The 20,984-nt window shown below is 40.7% G+C and overlaps 1 protein-coding gene across 2 annotated transcripts; it reads right to left on the reverse strand.

The window, feature by feature from the left end:
• mylk5 (myosin, light chain kinase 5) lies at positions 1-20,562 on the reverse strand. Of its 2 annotated transcripts, XM_066642134.1 has the most exons (17): positions 20,259-20,562; positions 15,445-15,573; positions 14,761-14,913; positions 13,930-14,109; positions 12,596-12,631; positions 9,876-10,003; positions 9,624-9,777; positions 7,146-7,457; positions 6,927-7,026; positions 5,377-5,580; positions 4,845-5,062; positions 4,089-4,212; positions 3,528-3,680; positions 2,225-2,354; positions 2,052-2,139; positions 1,539-1,661; positions 1-1,012 (listed from the first exon to the last, which is right to left on the reverse strand). In XM_066642134.1, the coding sequence occupies exons 1-17, from the start codon at positions 20,389-20,391 to the stop codon at positions 786-788; spliced, it is 2,592 nt and encodes an 863-aa protein (XP_066498231.1). In that variant the 5' UTR covers positions 20,392-20,562; the 3' UTR covers positions 1-785. The 2 variants fall into 2 exon arrangements, with proteins under 2 accessions (XP_066498231.1, XP_066498232.1); XM_066642135.1 differs by lacking the exon at positions 12,596-12,631.
• Between the last annotated feature and the right edge of the window lie 422 nt (positions 20,563-20,984).

Below are 20,984 nucleotides of genomic sequence, written 5' to 3' on the forward strand. Positions count from 1 at the left end.
CTGCACTGGTGAATTTATTAATGTATTCAGTAAGTGATAACATGTCTATCAAAACTAGCACAGCTTTCCCTCAGTCCCTGGGATGTTATCAAAATGACAATAAAATAAAGTGGCCTTTAATGATATGTATGGGACAGCCTGAGTCTGAATGTACTCCAACAGGGTCTAAAGTAATGTAACATGTTTCATATTTCAAGAAAAAGAGAGAGCGAGAGAGAGAGAGAGAGAGAGAGAGAAAGAGAGAGAGAGAGAGAGAGAGAGAGAGAGAGAGAGAGAGAGAGAGAGAGAGACATATTGCTAATGCATAATTATATAGTCATGCGAAAGTTTTGGGACCACTGGTCAAATTAAATTACAATAAAAATCTTATCTAATAATAAAAATAAGTGAAACACATCCTCTGAATTACCAATGCCCACTTATGTTTCATTGGTTGAAATTAAAAAATGGAATGAAATGAAAAGGTGCCCCCTCCAGGGTGTATTCTTGACTTGCGCCCAGTGATTCCGGGTCGGCTCCGGACCCACCGCGACCCTGAACTGGATAAGCGGTTTCAGACAATGAATGAATGAATGAAAAGGTGATTATATGTGTAGGGTGCCATATATATGTCATGTTTTATGTGTAAAATTTTGTCTCACCGAGTATGTTAAACTTAACAAATAAATAAAATGCACTTTGTGTTCCCTCAAGAAATACATTTTGAGAGTAATTAAATCTTTCAGACATAGCTGTATATATATCTTATTATAGCATATCTATGTGTGGATGAGCTGAAGCCGTTCTCAGTTTGTGTCCTCCTCCTGGTCCGCCACGATGAGTCTGGCTGTGCACACTGCCTCTCCGTGGACGTTCATGGCTCTGCAGGAGTAAGAGCCACTGTGCTGTAGGTTCACATTCTCCAAGGTCAGGACACATGTCCCGTCCTCCTCATAATCCACCTGCACTTGACCCTCTTTCTCTTCCAGCACCTCGCCATCCTTTATCCAAACCACCTCAGGGTCTGGGTAACCTGTGAGTGAGTGAGTGAGTGAGTGAGTGAGTGAATTAGAGAGAGAGAGAGAGAGAGAGAGAGAGAGAGAATATATCCACTATATTTTCAAACATATCTACACAGCTCATGCAACATGTCTTTGGAAGGATATTAATAGGGAGTATGTAAGGATTTACACTAGACAGTAGAATATTCCTGTGAGGATTTCATTCTGTCATTTACTGAAGTTAGATGATTTGTTCTGGGTCCCATCCCAACTCCAGCTCAATCCCAAAGGTACTGGATGATGCTCCATCACTGCAGAGCACTGCAGGTCCAGTGCTCCACAAAAAGATATCACATATGTGGACTACGGTTATGTAGCTGGACAAAAGTGATCCTGTGCTCAGAAACTGACCAGTGATGAATGGGACAGGGGACATAAACTGTGCAGATGGAGTATAGTTTGTAATTGTACAGTGATTTAGAGAATCTATAAGGCATGAGATATTCCATAAGTGACCAGTGATAAAAACTATAAAAGGGACAGCAGTGTATTTCTCACCTTTGACCTGACAGAAGAACTCAGCGGTGGATTCCTCAAACACAGACAGGTCAATTGGAGTCTTAGTGAACTCTGGCTTGGACTGCATCTTCTTCTCCAGAGTCTTTAGGGCCTCATCTGTTTCTATTAGGAATCAGAGAGAGAGAGGATGTGTGAGCAGAGGGCTAGATGAAGAAATTATATCATATACATATGTATTTCATATATGTGTAAAGTTTGTAGACACCACTCATAATCAGTCATTTCCACCAGTTTAAGGTGCACACAATTTGGAGCAGCCCACATGAGCCTAAGCTCAGCCTCCTCTATGCCAAACATGGGCTAGAGAGCCCTTGGGCACTGAGCTGTACAACAGTGAAACTGCATTCTCTGGAGTGACTGAACACCATCCAATAATTCTGAGATAAAATGGTGTGGCATTGGTGTCCTAAAACTAACAGGTGTCCTTTAGACATATACCTGTGACTATAACATATCAATTACTATGCAGACTTAGGGTTTTAGGAGTTTTACCATCCACAGGGCTGGGGAGAGAAGCTGAGCTATCGGCTTTAGACAGCATGGCCATCCTCTTCAGAGCCAGCACGGCTTTTCCTGTTTTCTGCATAAACAGAGACTCCATTTAGGCTCCTAATCTCAAACACCATCAGCCTGTCTTACTTCCTGTGCTCTTATGTGTTCTGTACCTTCCACTTCTGCCTGGCTAGGAACTTCTTCATCTTGTCTTTGGAGAGGTTTTTGGCCGTGCTGGGGTCAACAGACTCAAACGCTGCCATCCAGGAGTGAGACAGCGCTTCTTCGCAATTCATCCGACGCCTACAGAAAAAAAAAAAGCGCGAGAGAGAGAGAGAGGATTCAGGATTGAAAACTATTATTTGGAGTTCCTAGTTATTAATCTATCTATCTTTTTAAAAATTATTTTATTCTTTTATTAACATCCGGTGCAGTCATACAGCACAGTCATATTTTCAGAGCTGACACAGGAAAAAGTTTCTTGTCTTATGTCCATGGATTTCAATAACCTATCTATATACATCCCAATACAAAATGTTTCATAATGATATGATTTTTATACACAATATTTCAATATATATTATATACGGCGTCTGTCACTGACTGACAGTCATAACAAGTCACATCAGTTCATTGCACTCAATTTTAGTTAAAAGTCAAATTTTAGTCATTCATTCATTATCTGTAACCCTTATCCAGTTCAGGGTCACGGTGGGTCCGGAGCCTACCCAAAATCACTGAGCGCAAGGCAGGAACACACCCTAAGGGGGCACCAGTCCTTCACAGGGCGACACACACTCACACATTCACACCTACAGACACTTCTGAGTCGCCAATCCACCTACCAACGTGTGTTTTTTGACTGTGGGAGGAAACCAGAGCACCCGGAGGAAACCTACACAGACACGGGGAGAACACACCACACTCCTCACACAAACCTATAACCTCCAGGTCCCTGGAGCTGTGTGACTGTGACACTTCCTGCTGTGCCACTGTGCCGCCCAAATTTTAGTCAAAGCTAGTTTAAAAATATTAATATTGACAAAGCCAAGAGGTGGTTGTTTGATGGTGATGTCACGTTGCTTTCAGTTCTTGCCATTTTTTCTCTGGCTTTTTGTTACATATCAGAATTATATCGCATTGTCTGAAATGAAGAAATATATTGTGATATAAATTTTGGCCGCATTATCCAGCTCTATACACAGGAATTCCCAGGAATAAATGTTGATATGACTCCAAACATGAAAAAAATAAATAAAAACACATCAATATTTTATACCATTTATAATTCTTCAACATCAACTGGAAAATATCAAATAACGGGGGACCACAAAAACATAAATGTGTTGGCAACAAGACCGATGGTTCCTATCACCACCACAACCTTTACAGAAATAGGTGCAATTCCTTTTCTCATAGGCTTTGTTTTGTGGTAAAACTTGTGATAAATCCACTGTGACACACAGCTAATCTAACCTGACGTCTTTGTGCAGCAGGGAGCTGATGAAGTCTTTGGCCTTGTCAGTGATGTCCTCAAAGCTTTCCTCATCAAACTCCCACTGGGCTGCAGTCACTAGAGCCAGGGTCTCTGAGTCACTGTCCCCTTGGAATGGAGATTCACCACTCAGCCTTTATACACATATAAGGCAAACATAAAATTAATCATTGCAGTATTATTCTATGCAGTTCTAGGAATCACATGTAATCACAATAGCAACCACTAGATGGCAGACATAGCTTAGATTCTCATCTTATTATATTATTCCTTTTTTTAATAAAGACATATTATTCAGCACCTGCTATAAATAATTCAGTAACTACTCTAAATGTTTTGTTATGTGTCTCCTATAAAACCAGTATATGATTTCTATAGTTATGAATCTGAGGAACAGACGTGTGGGCCACAAAAACACACAGGGCTGTTACTCAAACCCAGGGTAAGTCCAAGAGATTGTATACAGAGATTTGGTTTGAGCATCTACTAACTCTAAGGGGCAAAAACACAAACACAAACACAAACATGTACACACCACTCACAGTATAAAACAGATCACTCCAATGCTCCACATGTCTGTGGCCAAGCAGATGGGTTCGAAGTTAATAACTTCTGGAGCCACAAACTCAGGAGTGCCATGCATCACCTTCAATGGGTTGGAAGGGTCTACAGAACACGTTCACACACACAAACACATCAATGCTCCAGCATTATGTGAAACTGTGATTCATCATTAAACCATGTACATTTTGCACAAATAAAATAATAGACCCATGTCATATATCACAATAAAAACACTAATCCATTCACACTCTGATCCATTGGGGAGCCTGTGAGAGGGGTAAAGGGAAAAGTCACAAACATAAGTTTTTATTCAGTATGTGAGAGCGGACATCATTAATGTTCTCCTAAATGTAATCAAACCTTCACAGTAGTGTAGCAACCCTCTAGTAGTGTAAAACCTTCACAGAAGAGTGACATCTGTTACTGCTGCACGGACGGACAAATCTTAGAGGGTGTCCACAGACTTTTGTCCATATAACAAATAATCAAATTGCCCTGTTATAGCCAGTGTAAACACACATCGTCGCTGTCCAAAGTAATCTCCATTTTTGTTGGTTTTTACTTTACTACATTATTTGAACGCAGCAGCTGTCCAATAGGAACGCTCAAAAACTTTCACTGTGTATTTCTTTATGACAACAGTGACAATATGCTTTGGCTTGACTTACAATGAAAGTGAATTCATTAGTTTTCCAGGGGTCCAGTCATGTCTCTGTGGAGTCCTGGTCACTCACCAAGCTTGGAGGCGAGGCCGAAGTCGATGATTTTTATCTGGATGCCCGTTTTGTCCATACACACGATATTCTCAGGCTTGAGGTCCAGGTGGACGATGTTCTGCTGGTGCATGTACTGGATCCCCTGCAGAATCTGACGCATGTAACCCACACTGGACGGCTCGGTGTGCTCGAAATTATCATCAACAATACGCTCAAACAGCTCTCCACCTGCAATACTACAAACACAAACACACACTCGGCTCAGCTCTGATGTGTGACAAAGAAATCAACTAAACGTAAAATGGATTTTGTATTTTCTTAGCCAGTGCTGTCCAAATTGTGATTTGTAGGTTAAAATTTGGCCATCAGCAGAAAGTCACCATAACATTACCTCCTCACAGTGTAGAATAAATAAATGTCTGTACAGAATCAATATGTAATTAATATATATCTTGTATACTCTTAAGAGAAGTCCACATCACAGGTAAACAATGAAAAATAAACAATATTTTGTGCAGCCCTAACACAAACCCATGCCTCAGACACTCACAACTCCATCACCATCACAATCTCAGGTTTGTTGTCGTACGCTGCCAGACATTGCACCAGCTGGGGATGGTGGAGGAAGTTCATCAGTTCAATCTCTCGCTTTGCTGCCTCTCTCTCCTTTGCACGCCGACCCTTATAGAACTTCCCAGCACACACTCGTCCAGTCTCCTTATGGGTCAGCCGGAACACCTGACCAAACTTACCCCTGAGAACGAGAGAGAAATGAGGGAGGACTAAAGAAACAATGCAAACAATTTGTGGAAAAGTCCCATGTTACAGCACAGTTAAAGCTGGCAGATTATAAAACAGTGACAATATAGAACAATGATAAATGCTAGAATTTTATGTTAATAATAATCCCAGAATAAATGTAGTGAACACAAAGTATATTCCTGTATTAACTTATATTTTATTTTGATCTTTAATTTAACCAGGAAAATCATTAAGAACATATTCCTATTTACAATGGCAGCCTAGTAAGCAGCAATGACTACTTGAGGAAAAAGGAGGGGATAAAAGAGGGAAAAAAGGGCATCCTGGGCATGTTTTACAGCTTAAGAGTACAGAAAGATTACAAAATAATAAGGGTACAAAAACCAAAGTAAACACAAATAAATGTGAAATGATGGTAACTGCTGTGAAGGTCACTTCAGTGACAACCCTAACTCTAACCTTAACCCTAACCCTCACTGTGTGATGTACCATAATGTCACTAGTGCCCTTCTATCAGGATGAAACCCATTTTAAAATATCCCCTTTTTCCATCATTAGAAGCAGACCTCCTAGTTTGGGCATGACACAGCTGTCTAATGACAGATGACATCAGTGGTATCTTTAAACTGAAACACAACTTTGTTGGAACATGCACTTCTTGCAGCCGGAGCCAGTGTTTTTACAGGGACTGTTTTCCAGAGAATATGAAAGCTATCAGAGCCTGATGGCTAATAATGGGTTTCTCAAGTTTCTGAAACACAAACAAGTCTGTACCCTTTCATCCAAACAACCCTGCCCCCCACATATTTGTGCTTCTGCTGGTTCAGATAATTGTTATGTTTGGGACACTTTCTAAACAAAAATCTGTTATTGCAGCTTTTTCTCTCCCTCTCTCTCCTCTCTCAGAAATGAATAAATGTTTTAAGGTTAGGTTAGGCAAAAAGTATTTTTTATATTATACACATTTATTCATTTATTCATTGTCTGTAAGCACGTATCCAGTTCAGGGTCACGGTGGGTCTGGAGCCTACCCGGAATCATTGGGTGCAAGGCAGGAACACACCCTGGAGGGGGCGCCAGACACAATCAGACACTTTTTTGAGTCATCAATCCATGTGTGTTTTTGGACTGTGGGAGGAAACCGGAGCACCCGGAGGAAACCCACGCGGACACGGGGAGAACACACCAAACTCCTCACAGACAGTCACCCGGAGCGGGACTCAACCCACAACCTCCAGGTCCCTGGTGCTGTGTGACTGCAACACTGTGACTGTGGAACATATGTAAAATCCCCTTTAATGACACTAAAAACAATGTGTGTTTATGTTTGTTACTCACACTCCTAACTTCTCCATTACATTGTAGTGGTCAGTGACTTTGTGCTTATCATCAACTGTAACAGTCACAAAATGGTTTAACTTCTCTTCATGAGGATTCCCTTTAAAACAGGAAAAGCAAAGCACAGCAGTACATCAACACCGCCATTCTTTACAAAAATAACTTTAGCAACTTAAAAGTTGAGACTACACTAGTCACGGTTTTGTGGTCATTTCTCACCTGGGCCATCCATCTTGATCACCTGAGACTCCTGGCTGGGTTCACTGATACCCACAGTGTTGCAGGCTCTTACTCTGAAGCGGTACTGACCCTGTGGCTTGAGTCCAGAGGTCACTCTCAGAGATGTGCTCCTGCAGTGGGCAGAAAGCTCAGTCCAGTGCTTACTGTGATTAGAATCTACAGACTGTATTTCCACCACATAGCCAGTGACAGCTGAACCTCCGTCGTAACACGGGCCTGACCAGGAGAGGACCACCGAGCTCTGAGAGAGAACACACACAACTGGACACGAAGCAGGGGGCTGGGGCCGCTCTAAAACACATACAAACACATATATAAAGACAACTTTTAAAATGATTGCTTATGTAAATTCATTAATTCATTCATTTTCTGGTCTGATTTATTCTTTTATTAGGGTCATGGTAGGTCCAGGGCCACCCGGAATCAGTGAGAGCAAGACACACACACACACACACACACACACACACACACAAGACATGCTGGTATGTGAAATGGCTACTCAAAAGCATCCAAAAGTGTGACGGTGTGAGTGTGTGTTGCCCTGGGAAAGGACTGGTGCCCCCTGAAGGATGCGCTTCTGCCTTGCACCCAGTGATTCTGGGTAGGCTCCAGAAAAACAGAGACTCTGAATTGGATAAGTGCTTACAGACAATGAATGAATGAATTGCTCAGTAGATGTAGTCACAATGGCTCCAAAATGTATTTCAATACTTTAGCTATATATCCTCATTCATTCATTTATTTCTATAATCACTTATCCAGTTCAGTGTGGCAGTGGGTCCAGAGTCAACCCAGAATCACTGGGCACAAGGAAGCTATTTATCAGCTGGGAAAAGATCAAACTATTTACATTATTTCATAAAATGTTCAATAATAATAATAAAAAAACTTAAAGAGAAAAATACATTAAGCACAACATCAAAATGATGGTGGACTGTGGAGAAAGCCTGAAGAAGAATTCCAGACTTAAAAGCACAGAGGAGGAAACCCTGAAAAGCAGAGCTGCTTTTCTTTCTTAATGATGTCACTGCCCTTGCATTTATTCACAGGACGTTGAACTTAGAAGTGAACAAAGACATTTTAGATATAAATCTGTTGAAGTTTGCAATCAATAATAATCTAAAAAAAAATGCTGGCCACTTTAGGAAAGAGTACTTCACCAAGAAGACATTAACAGACATAGAAAGGTGTCTTAACAATTAATGTGTATAGGTCTGACATTTCTGTGAATTTAATACATTTTAACCAGCGTGTATAGGGTGGAGCTTATCAGAGACAGACAGTGTGAGTGTGTGATGGGTGGAGCTACCAATAACAGACAGTGTGAGTGTGTGATGGGTGGAGCTTATCAGAGACAGACAGTGTGAGTGTGTGACGAGTGGAGCTACCAATAACAGACAGTGTGAGTGTGTGATGGGTGGAGCTACCAATAACAGACAGTGTGAGTGTGTGATGGGTGGAGCTACCAATAACAGACAGTGTGAGTGTGTGATGGGTGGAGCTACCAATAACAGACAGTGTGAGTGTGTGATGGGTGGAGCTACCAATAACAGACAGTGTGAGTGTGTGATGGGTGGAGCTTATCAGAGACAGACAGTGTGAGTGTGTGATGGGTGGAGCTACCAATAACAGACAGTGTGAGTGTGTGATGGGTGGAGCTTATCAGAGACAGACAGTGTGAGTGTGTGACGAGTGGAGCTACCAATAACAGACAGTGTGAGTGTGTGATGGGTGGAGCTACCAATAACAGACAGTGTGAGTGTGTGACGAGTGGAGCTACCAATAACAGACAGTGTGAGTGTGTGATGGGTGGAGCTACCAATAACAGACAGTGTGAGTGTGTGATGAGTGGAGCATACCAATAACAGACAGTGTGAGTGTGTGATGGGTGGAGCTACCAATAACAGACAGTGTGAGTGTGTGATGGGTGGAGCTACCAATAACAGACAGTGTGAGTGTGTGATGAGTGGAGCATACCTATAACAGACAGTGTGAGTGTGTGATGAGTGGAGCATACCAATAACAGACAGTGTGAGTGTGTGATGAGTGGAGCATACCAATAACAGACAGTGTGAGTGTTTGATGAGTGGAGCTTACCTATAACAGACAGTGTGAGTGTGTGATGAGTGGAGCATACCAATAACAGACAGTGTGAGTGTGTGATGAGTGGAGCATACCAATAACAGACAGTGTGAGTGTGTGATGAGTGGAGCATACCAATAACAGACAGTGTGAGTGTGTGATGAGTGGAGCATACCAATAACAGACAGTGTGAGTGTGTGATGAGTGGAGCTTACCTATAACAGACAGTGTGAGTGTGTGATGAGTGGAGCATACCAATAACAGACAGTGTGAGTGTGTGATGAGTGGAGCTTACCTATAACAGACAGTGTGAGTGTGTGATGAGTGGAGCTTACCTATAACAGACAGTGTGAGTGTGTGATGAGTGGAGCTTACCTATAACAGACAGTGTGAGTGTGTGTTGTGTGGAGCTCTTGCGGTCTCTTAAGACAAGTGTGTATCTTCCAGAGTCTTCAGGCTGAGCATCAGAAATGACCAAAACACTGCTCTCACTACTGCTCTCTATAGAAAACCTACAGCTCTCCACCACCTACAGAGAGAGAGAGAGAGAGAGAGGGGGGGGGGTAAACACTAACATACAATACAGTGTGTTTATGAATGTACTGTACTCTGTGTGTGTTGAAGTACCTCTTCCCTGTTGTGGATCCAGCAGGACACAATTGGGTGGTTGCCTTTAAATTCACAGCTCAGACAAACTTTCTCGCCCACCGGCACCTCCACCTTGTCACAAGAAGAGACCACCTGCAGTGGGATGACTAGAAGCACAGCAGAGACCCCAGTCAGTCCACCTACATTAACTCTATTAAGGATCTCTGTTAATGAGCTATCAGATTAACTGGGACACTGATGGCTCTGTGAAATGTGTGTGAAATGCTCCGACTCTGTGTTGATCTGATAGTGAGCAAAGAAGACTGAAAGAGGATGGGTGAGAACCTCCTGCTAATAATATTAAGTCAGGTATTGAAGATGGGAAATTACTTCTGGATCACAAAATACTGCGAGTATGACACGTCTCCAGCTAAAAACGGGCTCTGAGCATATTGTGATATAGGTTTGTGTGCTGCATCAGAGCATCACGTTCATGTTCATGTTGTTCTCTAGAGATTATACAAGCTGTGTGTGTACAACAGATCCCAAAGTTATTGCATGGAGCTCCATTACCCCAGAAAACACAGTTCCACAGACCAATGCTGGAGACTGTAGGCAGTATAGCACTACAATTGGCATTTGGGAACTTCAATATCATTATTCATACTTTACTTTGAGGCCTAAACCACAGATGATGTAACAGTTCTCTGTGAAACATCAATGGGAGGATTTTGGATGACCTCTGACTAACATAAAGGTCAATATTTACCATTTGATTTTATAGCTTTTTCCTCTGTTCACCAAGGTGATGATATGCGTAATTAACCACCAACAAACACACACATACACACTATCACACTTTATGGCTCGGTATGCAATAAAACATTCAATTCTGACAGAGAGCCACAAAAGCAGCCATTATTCAAATAAGATTAAATTAATTTGACTGCAATGACAGAAACCTGCCTAATGTCCACTAACAGTGACCAAATGTTTCAGCTAGCAGCGAAAGACAGGCCTTAGATATCAGTGTTTTACATACCAGGCTGAAACGGGTTAAGCTAAAAGCTGTAGCATAGAAGCCCCATTCAAAACAAAAATTAAACTCTAGAGTGCAACTGAAAGAAGAATCAGAAGCTTAAGATCGAGTCTCGTCCTGAACTGATCTAAACACTTTGACGTGCTGCCTGCGTTGGCTAAAAATGTGACACACAAAAAGCGATGAGCTGTGAAAGCTCACTTCCTCCGATATTTTTACAGTTCTGTGTGCTCCACTTTAAATCAGACTTAGACAAATGTAGTTAATCAGCTAAGACAGTTTGGTTTCTGATTTTTGCTTCGTTATTCATTGCACTGTAGCTGCAAGTCTGTACTATTAGCTAACGAGCAATGGAAGTGTACTAAGATAACAGAATGCCTAAATCACCACAAAATGTCCTCTGTTGCAGCATTATTCTGATTTATTCTAATCCTAGTGTTTGGATGCTTTCCAAAATTTCCCTTCTGAAAATGAAGGATATTAATCAAAGATTTGGCTCATATACTCACGTAACAGTTCCTACTCTGCTAGATGTTGAAAGATTGCTGTGAGTATTTTATAGCATTCAGCCACATAAACATCAGTGAGGTTAAGTAATATTTTTGGATAATTAGCTTTGGATCATAACATGAACTGAACTCCTACTCGTCCCTTGCTTTACACATAGCATTGAACACAGTGATGTTATGCTCATGTGCAAATGCTACAGAATGCCCCATGGAAACTCTGCATTAATAACAGCTAACTTTCTTACAATGAAGTTTTCTAAATATAGCTCTATCACTCCAATGCAGGGGACCATCACTCCAGATTCTGTAGCTTCCCTGCTCCACAGCCCAGCATTGGGCACTTTACACCTCTCTAGCCTACAGTTTAATAGGCCACCTCTGTTATCATAGAGGCAAACTTGACATAAATCCAGTTTTACAGCTTTTCTCACTGTATTGGAAGCATTGCTGATTATAAACACATATCAAACAGGGCAGAGCAGCACACACAAAACACAGAACCAATGAGAATGATTCATTTATTTAATTCTGCTATTGCAAATGTCATTGCCTATCATACATAGAAACTGCAGTCTGCATTAACCTAAACACGAAGGTCAGATTGGTAAAGGTTTAACTGACTTCTGTGGACCAAAAGAGTGGCATTACTGGGCCCAAATGTTGCATGACTGATAGCTTCACCGATAAAGAAATCCAGCGCAATAAAAATACTAAACTGTAACTCTAGGCTATGTTGAGCAAAATAACAGGAGCCTGGACAGAGAAAACAACATGGGTCAGACAAAGTAACAAGGCCAAAACATAATACACAGCACAGACAAAAGTGAACACTTGCTCATCTGACATAAGGGCATTAATGTGGTTCTGAACATTGAACATGGTGACCTTAGGCTCATGTTCAGCTGCTCCCGAGAGTCTGATTTTATTTAATGGCGTTCTGTAGAGAGTATACTTCATAGGAATGTGTGTACAATTGAAAAACTGTGTCTACAATGTCTTGCTGCATTTTAAAGCAGCTGTATTCACTAGTTGTAAGGGGTGTATAAAGTGTGGACATATAGTTTATACACACAGTGTGAGCACAAGCCAGGTTCTATAAATGTAAACCTATAATATAGCTCATTTTAAATCCACAGTCTTCTAATCTACTCATCAGTATCATGAATCAGATGGAGAGATGGAGAGATGGAAGAGAGCAGTGATGGTCTTACCTGTCCCTGAGCTGCTTCTCCTCTTTGCAGTCACCTCTAGGACAGGTGAGGAAGAAGAGACACAGGTAAGCAAGCACACACAAGCAGGGAGGGGTTACATATGTGTGTGTGTGTGGTTTCAGTGACAGTCATGTGGCTGACAAACACATCCCCTTAAATGGGAACAGTTAAGGTAGGCATGAACAGAGGAGAACAGGTAAAGCAAGCAGGGAAGCACAATGGTTTAATGGACCCAGTTATCTACAGTATAAGCATAAACACACATGCTATTCATACACAAATAAGAGATATGACTACTTCCTGTTTTTTCAGAAACAGAGCTGCAGGGATCTGTGTGATGGCATTAAAGGCAGTAAAAGTTCACAAAATCTCATTTACTGTTTACACACTTTCCCCAAATGCAGGGCATCATCTAAGAAATGTTTGCTTCTTTGGTGAGCTATGAGGATAAAACACAAACCTTTGTGGATACACCAACATCACCCATTACTCATTCAGAAATGAAGGATATTAATAGGTAGCTTCTACAGTAATGGCTAAATCACTAGATTGTTAAACATAGCTGTAAAGATTTGATGCATTCATCCATGAGAAGTGAAGTACTGATGCTCGATGATGGTTTTGGATCATAAACCCTGAACCAACATATCCCTTAGTGACTGGATGGTGCTTCATCACTCCAGAGAACATAGATTCACTGTTCCACAGAGCAATGATGGATAGCTTTATATATTCATGTAATAATTCATTAATGAATCTGTAACTTCTTCCTCGTCGAAGGCTGTCCCATTTAATTTAATGTTTTTCTGTGTTTATATGGATGACAAGGGACTGCATAGTTCATTCATTCATTCATTATCTGTAACCCTTATCCAGTTCAGGGTCGCAGTGGGTCCAGAGCCTACCTGGAATCATTGGGCGCAAGGCAGGAATACACCCTGGAGGAGGCACCAGTCCTTCACAGGGCAACACAGACACACACACACATTCACTCACACCTACGGACACTTTTGAGTCACCAATCCACCTACCAACGTGTGTTTTTGGACCGTGGGAGGAAACCCACACAGACAACACAGTTCTCAGACAGTCACCCGGAGCGGGAATCGAACCCACAACCTCCAGGTCCCTGGAGCTGTGTGACTGCGACACTACCTGCTGCGCCACCGTGCCGCCCCCCTTTCATAGTTGAACATATAATATAATATGTAACACATTACTTTTATGGAGAACTACTCTAATAATAGCCATTTTAGCCTCGTATCTCCAGGGCAGAAACTAATGACAGAAGCTGTAATGGTCTGTGATTAAGACTTGCTTCAGTAAGTAGGTACCTTTCCTGTGTGCAGGACTCTGAGCCTGAGGACTTTCTGTTTGTGGTGACTCTGGCCCTCCTCTAAAAACACTACTTTCATCCAGAGGGCTCAGAGGAGAGGTCAAGACACCATTTTTAAGCCCAGCAGCAAGTGGTTGAGCACGGGTTGTGTTACTTTTCCGGGCAGCAACAACCATCTCTGAGAGAGAGAGAGAGAGAGAGAGAGAGAGAGAGAGAGAGAGAGAGAGAGAGAGAGAGAGAGAATGAAAATGATTAGCTTGTGGACTGGGTTTAATGACACATCTTCCATGTGAATTAGTGTACCCCCTAGTGGCCACATTGTTAAATACATGATATGTCTAACTATAAAGTTTATAGTTTTATTAATTAATAAAAAAAGAGGCTTTCCTTCATGATTAGCCTCTACACTTCTGAGAACCTACAGAAAACATACTTCTCCAGATTGGCATTGGAGACTTCTCCAATGATTGGCATTGAGAATGGTAATCATAGGCTCATGTGCGGCTACTCCAGAGTATTCCATTCTACTGTCAGTGCTTTGCTATATTGAGATTATACAAATTGTTTGAGTCCAACTGAACACCAGTATTTAAAATATATGTAGTGTATATGTTAGTATCTATGCAATGTATCTGTAATTTATTTAATTAAGTTTGATGTCTCTGATTTTCCCATAAACTCAGGACCATTTTTGTTCCAAAACGCTGAAAAACACACATGCTGAACAATAAGACTGGAGTTTGTGTTCAGGAAACCAGTGAAGCACAACTTCTTCACAACAGACCACTGTGTGTGTGTTTGTGTGAGTGTGTGCGCATGCATGTGTTACCTCTGACACACACAGCTGAGCTGCAGGACATTTTGCCCTCAGTGTTTTCAGCCACACATGTGTAAGCTCCAGCATCCTCCGGGAGACATTCCCTAACAACCAGCTTCACCTCCCCATCAATAAACGAGGATTTACCAAAACACAACGCCTCACCTGAGAGACAGAGAGAGAGAGAGAGACACACACAGAGAGAGAGAGAGAGAGAGAGAGAGAGAGAGAGAGAGAGAGAGCGAGAGAGAGACAGAGAGATAAAGACAGAGAGAGAGAGAGAGAGAGAGAGAGAGAGACAGAGAGAAAGAGAGAGAGATAGAGACAGAGAGAGAGAGTGACAGAGAGAGAGAGACAGAGAGAGAGACAGAGAGAGAGACAGAGAGAGAAAGAAAACAAAGAAGAAATAAAGATAAAAATTGAAAGGTATTAATAATCACAAAGGAAATACAATGAGACAAACACTTATGTATTTGATGCTGGGAAGTGTCTGCCGTTATTTCAGACATTAAAGTGCCTGCTCCTTCTTCTGAAGGATCCCTCCTAATACAACTTGTCATTTTTTTTAATTCACCGTACAAATCCAGGCGTTTCCCCCTTTATAAAGCTCATTAATGTACATTATCATAGCGGTATAGAGATGCTGGTTTTAGTAGATGTTTGTAAACTCTGTGGGCCTGTTTAATCAGAACTCACCATTATGCAACCAGGACACTTTGATTGGTTTCTTCCCTCTGACGGCACCCTTTAGAATGATGTCATTTCCTTCATCCACCAGGAAGTCCTGAAGGGGCTCCAGGAAGAAGGGAGCAGCATCTTCATCCACTACAATCCAAGAGATATCGGACAGAAAATAAGAGAGAAATGAAAATATATGAAAGCTTTCTGCATGGTGTCACTGAAAGCACAAATATTTCTGCCTTCACGTTGTGCGTGATATAACATATTAACGAGATGAGCTCACATGAACACCTCCGCACCATGTGTAGTTAGAATAAGGGAGGCAAATCCAACCAAAAATAAAACCGAAATGAAAACAATAAAATAAACACACAAACTTTTGCCATTTCTTTTTCCAAATATCACGACAAAATTAAATCCATGACTGTATACTACACATATGGAAGAGCACCTCCAAAAAAAAAACTCCAGCCATGGTTCTTTGGTTCATTTTACAGAGTTCATATGTAAAAGCAGCTTAGGTTTCAGCTGAGTCAAAGCAGCTGTTTACATTTGTCATAAAAGTCCATGAGGGCCCTGTAGTGTGAGACCCTGGCACTATAAAACCCAACATAATCCTGACCTAAATATGACACATCGTGGTATAGAAGGGCCAAATTCCAGCAACGCACAACTTAAAATCATCTTACAAGCAGTAAAATGACTTTCTAGGCATTAACATTATTTCACAGCTATGAGGCTTGCATTCTCACCCCCAACTCTCTCTCTTTCTCCATCACACACAAAACACACACACATATACGTGTCAAACCACAACAGTACCCACTCATATGGGACATACGCCTTGTTTATATTAAACACTTTCTTCACAGATGGCACAGAGGGTAGTTCATATGATTGTATGCATTTCAATTGTGATAAATGCCATATGTCACTATACACCTTTCTGAAAAAATCATGTACTTCTTCATAAATCAATAACACTGTACAGTAACAGCACAAACTGGATGATAATTTATTTTATTTTCATGAAGTAGCTGCATGAAACAAAGAAAATTACACAGATCATCCATAACATTATGACCACCTCTTTTTACACTCACTGTCCATCCTCTCAGCTCCACTCACCGTACAGGAGCACTTTGTAGTTCTACACTTACAGGCTGTAGTGCATCTCTTGCTCTGCAGACTTTGTTTGCCCATTTCACCCTGTTCTTCAATTGTCAGGAACCTCAGAGGACCTCTCTTGGGTGGTGGATCATTCTCAGTGCCGCAGTGACACTGACTTGGTGGTGGTGTGTTAGTGTGTGTTGTTCTGGTACAAGAGGATCAGACACAGCAGTGCTGCTTGAGTTTTAAACACCATGTCCACTCACTGTCCACTCTGTTGGACTCTCCTACCTCATCTGTCCGCATTGTACATGTAAAATCAGAGAGAGCAGCTCATTGCTGCACAATTTGTGTTGGTCACCCTTTAGTCCTTCATCAGTGACACAGGATGCTGTCGGCTTGATATATTTTCTTGGTGGATTATGCTCAGTCCAGCAGTGAGAGGTGTTTAAAAACTCCAGCAGCACTGCTGTGTCTGATCCTCTCATCCACCACGTCAGTGTCACTGCAGCGCTGAGATTGACCCACCACCAAATCATAACTGCTCTGTTTTGGTCCAGACCATTGAAGAACAGGGTGGTAGGAGGCTAATAATGTATGTAGAGCAATAGATGGACTACAGTCTGTAAGTGTAGAACTACAAAGTGCTCCTGTGTGGTCAGTGTAGCTGAGAGAATGGACAGTGTGCATAGAAACAGAGGTTGATTGGTGTTCATCAGTAGAATAAGTAAATACACTAAAATAAATACACTAATAAAGCACGCAAGCTTATTTGAGTGTCATGCTCAGACTTGTTGCTGAAAACCAAAAGACATGGCAAGCTGTAGGTCTCTGCTGACAAACACTTGTTTTTCCTATTACAGATTTCTGCAGAATACAGTGTGTGTGATTTTTCAGCCTTATCACAAATAATGTGGAAATGTGGGCATAGTTCAACTCATCCATTAAACCTCACTCAGTCATGAGATAAAATCTCTGGCAGCCTCCTTACAAACTCTTTCCCAGGAGTGAAGGATAAAAGACACATGGGTGAGGAAAACCATCTTCACTGGGGAAAAAAAAGCAAAAACATTTTTTTGTATGTTAAATTATATAACATATAGAGTGTGTTTAGAAAACATTATGAGGCTATTTGGCCTTTTTCTAAACTTAATGTGCTAGATTGTATCTTAGAGATTGTATTTTATCCACTTTCACTGGATGAAATCACTTAAAAAATACAAAACATCTAGAAAAATGTCAAATGAATTAACAATGTTCTCACAATCTCATTACGAGAAGTCCTAGAGTTATCGACTAGACTTGATTTCACTTAATACGGGGTGTTAGGAGGTTTTTTTCCTCCCTGTGAAGTTACACAGAAACCAGCAAGACAATGTCAGACATTTCTTTATTAAACTCCTTATGACAGCTGGGACTAAATCCTCCAGCCTCAATGTCTGCTACACGTAACCACTGTTGGCAAGAATAAAGAAGTATTTCACTCATTTCAAAAGCACACGAGTTTACTTTGACATGTTATTGAACAAGAATGCCTTCAAATACAACTGGATATCTACATTAGTTAATGTTCACTGTACAAATCCAGTCATCACCTCCAATTTATAGCCTCAATAATGTATTTTATTTAATGATACTTAGATGCTTGTTTTGATATAACTTGATCAGATAAAAATCTATCCAAGTTCTTATAATAACAGATAATAACTTATAATACAGAGTAGAAAGTGTGTACACTTGGCCCACAAACATTCAAATATACAGTGTATTTGCCTTTTTCCTGAATTGCTCAATGTTTTTAACCTTTTTCTGCTCTGACATGGTTTATTTTTAGCTTATCAGACTGGAAAGGCCAGTAGGGTGGCTGTTCAAATGCATTCTTGATGTCTCAAATGTATTTTTTTCCCCACACCCTCACTACACCTGCTATACATCACAGAAAAGACAATGAAATGCCATTATTATTATTAACATCTTATTGTGTTGTTTGCTATGTGACATTAAGGCTGTTATTAACAGTAACAGTGCCACTGCAGTAGTCTTAATCTGACACTTTCTGTCTTAGAACATGGTATTGTCACGTTGTATTTCAGTTCAGTACAGTATAGATCACTGGGGAAGTGTTTTTTTTTATTCTGTATAATTCAATAGAGAGCTCAGATTTCTTTACAGTGGTGTTGAAAGGAACCAGGATACACAATATCTACAACACAATGATGGCCATTTTTTTATTTTTCAAAACAACCAGTGAACTACTACAGAAGGCATTTTCTGAGTTTTAATATAGTGTTGATGATGGTAAAACTATGGCATGTGTTTTCTTTCATTTTGCTTTACAACACCCAGCATGGACTCCTCCAGCATGAATGAGTTTAAAGAAGTTCATCTCAACACTATTATAAAACAATGTTTCTGATATTATGAATGAACACACACAAAAACTGTATTCTTCAGATGTCTGGTTCCTATTAACACCACTTTCAACTGTTCTGTCATCATATGTTTCTCTAAAACAGAGAATTTCTGGGCACTTTCAAAGACTGTGTGATTATATCAGAAGCATTAACTTGTGCAGAAATGTGGAAGACTAACGTGTATTGTATTCTGGTTGAGTAAACTGAGTAGTTAGACTACACTTCATGTGTAGACAAAACATTTCCTTTATCATTTTGCCAAGCCACGACTGGCCTTATCACAAAGAGGTAGGGGACTGGGTTGATACTATCCACAAAAATGGCCTTAGACAAAAGAAACATCTGAAAACTGCTGGTTTATGGCCCTAAGCTGATGACAGTAAACAGCTGTTGGTGTAGCGTAATGATGCCTTCAACCCTGCAGAACTGGGCAAGACTCCCAACACTATATTATCTTCTATAACATGTTGTCACTGGATAAGAATTGTTAGCAAATGCCATAAATACAATTGTGTATTTGTATAATGCTAAATAATTTCAGCAATTCTGTATAAAATGTTACAGAGACTTTACTCCATAAAGAGACTTCTGCAAAATAGGCAGCGGATGGAGATGAATGTCAGGATTTCCTCCAGTATCAGTCCGCAGCCTGTTTACAGTTTTCTTCCTGGAATAACACCTATTTACATGAATACATTCCAGGTAGCATTTAACATAAAACTGTGTCAGAAATAGTGTAGAATTTGTACCAATATAAATATACTATAAAGTTTAAATCCTTATAGTGAATTCTTATTTAATGCTTTAAAACTGATTCTAAACCTGTGTATTTATGGCATTAAATTAGCACTTCATTTAATAACAGAATTTTTCCAAGCTGTTGTATTATTTACTTTTATATGTATAGAAAATGTTCTGCCAAAACTAAAAAAGTAAGATATTTGTGTGTAGATTGTTTCACAAACTACATTTTTATTATGAATTTTGCCTGTAACTCACTCCCTCATGTTTGGCAGACTCACACTCACCCTGTCACTCACCTCCACAAGAGGGTGCTATTAGCAATTGGGGTGTGATGATTCATATCAGAGAACAGCGTATTATAAGCACATATTAATATGATTATCGGTGTTTATCTGAATACGCTAATGTAAGTATGTTATCTTTCATTCATTTTTAGCAACTTTAGCATTGACTTAACCATACATTAAAGTGGCAACGAGTTTTGAAGCTGATCGTAAAAACACTGATAATGACATGATTTAATAATGCCACCCACCACACACAGACAAAACACAGACTTACTAGAGTTGCTTGCTCTCTCTCCATTCTTTAAGCTGCTGCTGGTGTTCGAGCGTCTGTCTCCTCCAGATGCTGGAGCTGACAGCTGGATCCTGAGAGTGGACACATATCTCTTCTGTTCTCCACACACACTCATAGCCTTCCACACAAACACACACTGACAGATCTGAAACGGACACTAACACATTTCCCCCAGCACTTATCAACCTTCCACACTCTTTTACTGCCTCCTACTCTCTCTGTATCTTTCTTTCTGTCACTGTCTCATGGTTTCCTCCTTTACTAATACTGTGCTCTCTCTCTCCCTCCCTCTGTCGCTCTCTCCCCTCCCCTCCCCTTTCCCCCCACTGGTTCAGCAGCTTTCAACTAATTCAGTGTTGTAAGTATCAGTTCACACTTTCTCTTCTTTTATATGCATCTGTCCTTGCATTCTTTTTTCTTGGTTTCTATATTTCTGTCTTCCTCGTAAGTTTATTTTAATTCCATTTAATTTCATTTTAATCTTGCCCTCTCTGACCCTCTACATTTCTCATTTTCCTAATGTCTTATTCTTTTCCACTCTTCTCTCTTCCTCCCTCATTTTTCACTCTCAAACAATTTTCCCCCATTCCCCCTTTTCTTCTGCCTCTCTCTCACTCTCTCTCTGTTCACACACTCCTGGTTTGCCCTCAGGGTCTGTCGCTTATTGAGGGACTTTGTGGCTGTGATTTTGTTTGTTTTTTCCTCATT

Source organism: Hoplias malabaricus, chromosome 13 (assembly GCF_029633855.1).
Source record: "Hoplias malabaricus isolate fHopMal1 chromosome 13, fHopMal1.hap1, whole genome shotgun sequence".
In the NCBI taxonomy this organism is placed as follows: Eukaryota; Metazoa; Chordata; class Actinopteri; order Characiformes; family Erythrinidae; genus Hoplias; species Hoplias malabaricus.

Excerpts from the sequence above, each read along its gene's own strand:
- mylk5 (XM_066642134.1), bottom strand. The coding sequence starts at position 20,391 with ATGAGTGTGTGTGGAGAACAGAAGAGATATGTGTCCACTCTCAGGATC. Across the intron at positions 15,574-20,258 it reads AGAGAGAGCAAGCAACTCTA|TGGATGAAGATGCTGCTCCC; the intron begins GTAAGTCTGTGT and ends CTTGGATTGTAG. Across the intron at positions 2,140-2,224 it reads TAGCCAGGCAGAAGTGGAAG|AAAACAGGAAAAGCCGTGCT; the intron begins GTACAGAACACA and ends CTGTTTATGCAG.